This window comes from Propithecus coquereli, unplaced genomic scaffold (assembly GCF_000956105.1).
Source record: "Propithecus coquereli isolate 6110/MARCELLA unplaced genomic scaffold, Pcoq_1.0 Scaffold203, whole genome shotgun sequence".
NCBI lineage: Eukaryota > Metazoa > Chordata > Mammalia > Primates > Indriidae > Propithecus > Propithecus coquereli.
Genome location: NW_012145301.1, coordinates 2,230,794 through 2,238,722, shown reverse-complemented (window position 1 = coordinate 2,238,722; position 7,929 = coordinate 2,230,794). Strand labels below are relative to the sequence as shown.

At 38.0% G+C, this 7,929-nt stretch overlaps 1 protein-coding gene across 1 annotated transcript in view; it reads left to right on the top strand.

Moving 5' to 3' along the window:
* Nucleotides 1-2,133, top strand: part of MTNR1A (melatonin receptor 1A) — a 24,139-nt gene extending 22,006 nt beyond the window's left edge. The window contains exon 2 of the mRNA XM_012644001.1: nucleotides 1,235-2,133. Coding sequence (XP_012499455.1) covers nucleotides 1,235-2,103 — 869 coding nt within the window. The 3' untranslated portion in view covers nucleotides 2,104-2,133. The remainder of the gene's footprint in view (nucleotides 1-1,234) is intronic.
* Nucleotides 2,134-7,929: the final 5,796 nt, after the last annotated feature.

Below are 7,929 nucleotides of genomic sequence, written 5' to 3'. Positions count from 1 at the left end.
ATGATCACAGCTTACTGTAGGCTCAAACTCCTGGGCTAAAGCAATCCTCCTGCCTCAGCCTCCCAAGTACCTGAGACTACAGGCACATGCTACCATACCTGGCTAATTTTTCATATATGTGGGGTCTTGCTTTGTTGCCCAGGCTGGTCTCGAACTCCTGGCCTCAAGCAATCCTCCTGCCTCAGACTCTCAAAGTTCCTGCCTCAGCCTCCCAAGTACCTGAGACTACAGGCACATGCTACCATACCTGGCTAATTTTTCATATATGTGGGGTCTTGCTTTGTTGCCCAGGCTGGTCTCGAACTCCTGGCCTCAAGCAATCCTCCTGCCTCAGACTCTCAAAGTACTGGGATTACAAGTGTGAGTCACCACGCCCAGTCTACATTAATTTAGAAAATCATCATGTACTCAGAATATTTCAAGTTTAATTTTTGTACCTTAAGTTCTTCATAAAATCTAAGAGAATTTCTGCCTTTTCCTTTGGTTTGAGGTGAAGGAGTCACAGAACATGAACATTTATACAGCGTCAGACACTGTGCACAGTACTTGACATAGATTGCCTGATTTAATGCTCACCACAACCCTACGAGGAAGATTATATCCCCATCTTACAGGAGAGGAAGCTGACACTGCACCTTGGCAAGGTGCAGTAACTTGCCCCAGTTAGCCAGCGAGTAAGGGGTGAAGCCAGTGCTCTCATCCACACAGCCGATGGCATAGCCCTTTTCTTCTTAACTCCTATGCTATGGACAAGGATCCGCTGCTCTCCAAGAACAGAAGCCAGAGGCTTCTTTTAGAACTGTTGAAGAACTGGAGAGGTGTAGGAGACCTGGAAGTTAAGGAAGGTTTGGCTGGCCTGAGAAATAATGTGACATGAGAGTTCTCAGGCACTGTGGAAGGTTCCAGAACAAAAGACGTAATACAACTATTCTGAACTCGGGATTTTTTCAAAGAAGAAACCAAATGGTTTGAAAGACAACGGTTTTGAACATGGAATATGCCCTGTTTTGGGGATGCAGAAATCTGTGAACAATGCACTCCATTTGCTGAGGGCAACAGTGGGCTTCCTTGCTGGTGAAAACGGCCTCCACTTCATTTATAACGTGGCAGTAGGTGTGATGTCAGGTCATCGGAGCTGTGGAAACAGCTCTTTCTTTAATAACTGTGAAAGAAAACCGGTACCATCCATGCAGCACTGGCACTAACCCGTGCTTTATAAACCTTTCTCTTTTAGGAAACATCTTTGTGGTGAGCCTAGCGGTGGCAGACCTCGTGGTGGCCGTTTATCCATACCCGTTGGTGCTGACATCGATATTTAACGATGGGTGGAAGCTGGGCTATCTGCACTGCCAAATTAGCGCTTTTCTGATGGGCTTGAGTGTCATCGGCTCGATATTCAACATCACTGGGATTGCCATTAACCGCTACTGCTACATCTGCCACAGTCTCAAGTATGACAGGCTGTACAGCAACAAGAACTCCCTCTGCTACGTGTTCCTCATCTGGGTGTTGACCTTCGTGGCCATCGTGCCAAACGTGCGCACAGGGACACTCCAGTATGACCCGCGGATCTATTCCTGCACCTTCACACAGTCCGTCAGCTCGGCGTACACCATCGCTGTGGTGGTTTTCCACTTTATCATTCCTATGGTCATAGTCATCTTCTGTTACCTGAGAATATGGATCCTGGTTCTTCAGGTCAGACGAAGGGTGAAACCTGACAACAAACCCAAACTGAAACCACAGGACTTCAGGAACTTTGTCACCATGTTTGTGGTTTTCGTACTTTTTGCCATTTGCTGGGCTCCTCTGAACTTCATTGGTCTGGCTGTGGCCTCAGACCCAGCCAGCATGGTACCCAGGATCCCAGAGTGGCTGTTCGTGGCTAGTTACTACATGGCGTATTTCAACAGCTGCCTCAACGCAATTATATACGGACTACTGAACCAAAATTTCAGAAAGGAGTACAGGAGAATTATAGTCTCGCTGTGCACAGCCAGGATGTTCTTTGTGGATAGTTCTAATGACGTGGCAGATAGAATTAAATGCAAACCGTCTCCATTAATGACCAACAATAATCTAATAAAGGTGGACTCCGTTTAAAAAAGCAAAGCATGCCTGGCAAGATACACATACTGCTCAAGCTCTCACTCCTTTTCATGTTTGCCTTCCTGTTGATGGATGTCTAGGAAAACAGAGTGGTTGAAGAAACGTCAAGCTCTTAAGTGGTTGCTTCTGCGGCATCTGAGCTTATGTGCTATCAGCTTTGTGACAGGTCTCTAATTCTACTTAAGAGAAATACAGAATGGATAGAGAGCTATATGTTCGTTGAAGAACTGTTCAGGGACAGGGGAGAAAGTAAAATGCTGAATGCATTCAAGCGAAGGAAGGGTTCACAAACATTTCTTTTACTGTAAGTGAGTGCTACGAAAGGGGTAATTTCTCCCCCCACCCCCCTTCTTGAAGATTTCTAATAGGAAAATGAATAGAGCATTTTATATATAAATGAACAAAATTAATTTTTTAAATGAGTAAACAGAACAAAAGAGAAAGTGGAATGAGTGACTCTTCTTATAGCGGGAAAGGCTGAAAATAAATCAGTGAATGACTTGACAACAGCAACAACCACCACGATCCTCACAAACTTTCGGTTATCACTGTTGGCATTGGGTGGCTACAGTCATGATCATAAATACCTGCCACTCTACCTTACAAGTTGCACATTCAACCAGATAAAGAGCTAATTATTTTACAGAGCTCTTCTTCAGATGTCAATTGCCATAGTATTTTAAAACAGTAGCCATGTATACAATTTTATTAGACTTTATTAGACATTTGGCTTATTATTATTTTGTGTCACTGACCAGCTGTTTTTAATGATCTCTGTCAATTCATTAAATGGCCCAATCAGTTCAGTATAAATGACAAAGGATCAAGTTGCCGTAAACTTTTAGACATAGTGCTGAATGTGTTCTAAGTCGATACTCTAGCTGGGCAAGTAAATAATCTAAACCAGATGGTTTTTCTTTTATAGATATCCCAAAACAATAGTCTTCAATAATTCGTTTCAGTATTTAACCACCCCAATAATACTGAAAGTCTAGGAGAAGAAAAAAATGCATAGCAAAGCTATGGTTTCATAAACTTTGGTTGTTATACCCCAAATGGCTGTTTGGGACTACTGTGAGGTTTGTCACCTAGAGTGCTTTGCTACAAATTACAGCCATGTTTTCTTGTATTGTAAAGGTCTGTCTGTAACAAAACTGTCACATTCTAGAATAAGTTGGTGATTTGCAGCTGTATACATAAGACAAAAAGTTATCTAGATACATTTGCTAATATCTATATATCTGGAGGGTCAGAATCTCCTAATTCTGGGATTATTTTAAAAGGCTTCTCTGATGATTATTTTCATCAAGCATATTTGGGAAACACCAGATTATGGTTGTCATTGTTGGTGGTGGGGGCCGGGGTGTGTGAGTTATCTCCAAAACTTTACGTGAATCATTTGTGTGTAAAAGTTCTAGCTCTTATAAAATCAAATGTAAATGGTAGAAATAGTTAAGCTAATGTTTCAAATTTCAGATAACTGAACCTTAAAAAAATTAATTGTGTTCAACTGAACACTTTTTTAAAATTTGTATTATACCCTTTTTTTGACACTTGGGGTTGGTTACTTTGCTAACTGTATATAGTATGATTCCTTTGCAATTTATAGAATTTTATTTCTTGATTTATATATTGTATTATATTTGTATTATACATCATCCAAAATACTGAACAGAAACTGTGCCCTTTAAAAAATTGCCAAGTAAAGAGTATCTCTATAATCTTGAAATGATTTTCACCACCATCAGAATACTAGCTAGTTAAAATATTGACAATAAAACAGCTTCTCAAAAAGATCAAGGTGAAAGACCTAGGTTTCCTTTACGAGAATCCCAACATAGAGGACTTGTAATCATTCAAGGTATTCTTTCTAGCTTCCTCACTGTGTTAAGGAGAGACTCCTTAGTTCTGTGTGTTTTTTTTCTCCTGAAAAGCTCTCAAATATGGGAAGAATTGGGAAGATTCTTTTGGGAAGAATTTCAAGACCACTAGATTACTATTTATGAAATCACTGTTTCACAGTGCAAATTGGTACCTGGGTTTAATATCACTGGAAATATGCTGCCTTATGGAAGGAAGCAAACTTCTCAAGAAATCTGCAAAAGTTGCATTAACCAGCTATAAGCCTGTGTTAAGGTAAACCTCTTTAATCTGTCAGAATTACTTAATTTACCAAAGAATTTTTGTCAGCCTTCCTCTGTCAGATGTGATGATGTGAGTGTTGACAGTAAGAGAAATAACATAATTTTGAGTGGCACATTGACAAATTTTATGAATATTTGCACCTGTGGAGAGCTTGGATTTCACTGCCTAGGCTGGAGGCTTTGTGAGGCCAAAAACGGAATCTATGTTATAACAGGAAAAATACCATTTTCAGAAGCACTCGGTGGGATCTGGGACTTTGGAGAGGCAAGGTCTATACAAGGCCATTTGATGTGGAATAAGGATAAACATCTATCATTGTCTTTTCTAAAATCAATTACTAGAATCATGTGCAATTACTAGCATTCCATAATTTAAGTACCAACACTAATATCCAGTTGGAGCATATAGACAGGAGAATTTGACCATTCTAATTTATATAGATCATTCGAACATTGCCACTGGAGTGCTTGCTTCAGTTGCACTCTGCTATGGAAAATTTAGATCATGTAGAATTATGTTTTTTGCCTCTAGCGAATGTAACTTTTGAAACATATCTTATTGTATTTCTTACACCCGTTGGAACAGGTTTGGGACATATTGCCTATACTATATTACATAAATGTCATAGTCATATAAAATATGATTATTCTTTGTTTAAAACTAAAGAGTTAATAGATACTATAGATTGGGTGTAAGGAATAATTTCAGTTTGCTCTAATTATTTATTTTATCACCAAATATGCATGTGTATGTGTAAATAATTACGTGCATAAACATGATGTATTTTTCTGACAAAGCAGCAGAGCTACTTGATTTTAAATATTCTGGGAGGAAATTTGACAGGATAACCAATCTTAGACATTAAATCCATAATGCTTATTGATTAAACACATTTGATGCATCACCAAATACTTCACTGTGAATAAGCAAACACATTTAGAATATAATAGATACTTTTAAGTCAGTTTAAATGAAATGAATAAATTATTATATTTGGGAATTACCTGAATGTAATCTTCTTTAAGCAGCTTTTTCTTTTTAAAAACTAACCTTCGAAATTTCTCGTTCTACCCTTCCTTTTACTTTTATCTACTTTTATGCTTGAAGATAAAGCATCTCTATTTTAAGAATTATTGTATATAGTACAAAAAGTGCTCTTATCTCTGCTATGGTTGCACCCGTTTGCTGTTGTGACTATAGGTTTTTGGAAATCTCCTACGACTGCGTTGGTGAAAATTTAGAAAATAAATCAAAGTGATTTTAGTTCTGTTCAATATTTATGTTGCCGATGAATGAGTACTTGTTTTGCCAAAGGTATTTTAGAAGACCAAAGATTGAATGTAAACTAAATTTGTAAAATATAGGAAAAGGCCAAAAGGGAGAAATATTTAACCAAAGTTTTAGTATACATACAACATAACAATAACATGTGAGGTGAAAGTTTAATAATAAACTAAACCAGTACCTGTCATTGCGATGCTCAAGGGTTGGTTTGTTTTTTTTTTTTTTTGGAGACAGAATGTCACTCTGTCACCCTGGCTAGAGTGCAGTGGCATCAGCCTAGCTCACTGCAACCTCAAACTCCTGGGCTTAAGCAATCCTCCTGCCTCAGCCTCCCGAGTAGCTGGGATAACAGGTGGGCCACCACTCCTGGCTCATTTTTCTACCACTAATTTTCTATTTTTGGTAGAGACGGAAGTCTCACTCGTGCTCAAGCTGGGCTCAAACTCCTGACCTCAAGCAATCCTCCCACCTTGACCTCCCAGAGTGCTAGGATTACAGGCGTGAGCCACTGCGCCTGGCCTCGAGGGTTGTGATTGAAGCTGTTGTGCCATTAAGTTCCTGAATATTGAGACACGTCCTAATTGGATTCACCTCATCTTGTCTATTACCAGACGAATAATGGAGTGAAGTGTGCAATCACCTTGATTGAAAGTAGTAAAGGAAAATGGAAATTTATGGAACCATAGTCATAAAGAAATAGATAAAGTTGATTTTAGAATCATAAGCCTTGATCATGTATTGTTGTATTTTTCATCTCTGGAACAGAAAAATTTAAATTAATAGAAACAACTATTTAGGAATTTTTTTTTTACTATCATGGAGTTTCACATGAGAGAAAGAGCTTGGTTATTATGGTTGTGGGTATGTGGGTGTGTATTGTGTCTTGTAGCCAGTTAGCTGCTTTAGCTGTTTCAATCTTAATGTTGGTGATCTTAGGGAATATGAACAGCTTCTACAGCTTTGAAGACTAGTAAGATTATTTTGATGCTGTGATATGCTGTTACTAACAGTGAAATAATTCTACGTTCCTAGGAAACAGTACCTTTATTATGAGGACACATTTCTGGGTTCTGATTACAGGAGGTCTGTGATTAACATGCCCATTTTAAAACCAGTTGATTACCATTGCTTTTAGAAATTAGACACTGGTTCTGTCTTTTCTTGTGATAATCTGGTGCTCTAATTTTTGGTAGAACTGTTACATTGCAGTGTGTGATGCAAACATACCTAGTGTATTAACTCAAAGTGCAGAAAATTTTGTTTGGAAAAAAATGAATGATATCTTCTATGTCTATGATGATGTTCAACAAACCTCTGAGTTTTGGTGCAGAAAGGGACTAGTGATTATCCACCAAGCACTGTCCTGATAAATACTGGGTAAGACTTGATGCTTCTGATACAGGAATAGGAGTCAATTCAATTATTAATATTTGGTTTGCATAATAGGAAGTAGCTGATTGCTAAAATTTCTACCTAGAAAACTATAATATAATCTTCATTAACTCTGTGACCATTGAGCTAGAGAATAAATGTTTACTTAGACAATGTTTAGATAATTCAAAGTAGCTAAAAATAAGATGTTAACCTGAGTTCTGACATTGTTTTATACTTGTAACTATTTTCTTACAGTCTGGGTATAAATTTGAATAAAAGCCTAGGAAGTTCGTTTTTTCAAAAAAACAGTTTAATTTTGTATTTTTGAAAGTATAGCCTATGATATATTTGCATGTTTTTAGTTCGTTTTACTCATATCTATACCTTATTACTGCCAAGGATGAACTTAAATGGGATCTTTGGTTGTGTATATTTATTTTAATAAAAATTAGTATGTATATATTTTCATATGTGTGTGTATGTATATATATAAAGATGAAGATAACTTCTAGTCATTATTTTCAAGGTGTTCAATTTGTCCTGTCATCTCTTGGGAATTAAATAAAAGTTGGTTAAGGATGGAGAGTAGTTGGATAATTACTTTGGATATGTACCTGTTTATGGACAATAGACCTGTCTTTTTTTTTTTTAGAGACCAAGTTTCACCCTGTCACTCAGGCTGGAGTACAGTGGTATAGTGGTATGATCATAGTTCACTGTAACCTGGAACTCCTGGGTTCAAGTGATCTCCTGTCTCAGACTCCTGAGTAGCTGGGACTACTGGCATGCACTATCACATCCAACTAATTTTTTTATCTTTTTGTGGAGATGGGGTCTCACTATGTTGCCCAGGCTAGTCTCAAACTCCTGGCCTCAAGCAGTCCTCCCATCTTGGCCTCCCAAAGTGCTGGGATTACAGGCGTGAGCCACTGCACTCAGCCAAAAATAGGCCTGTCTTCTTGTTATGGCATTTTTTTCTCAGCAGAATTTAAATTATTCAATTATTTATATGTGTTT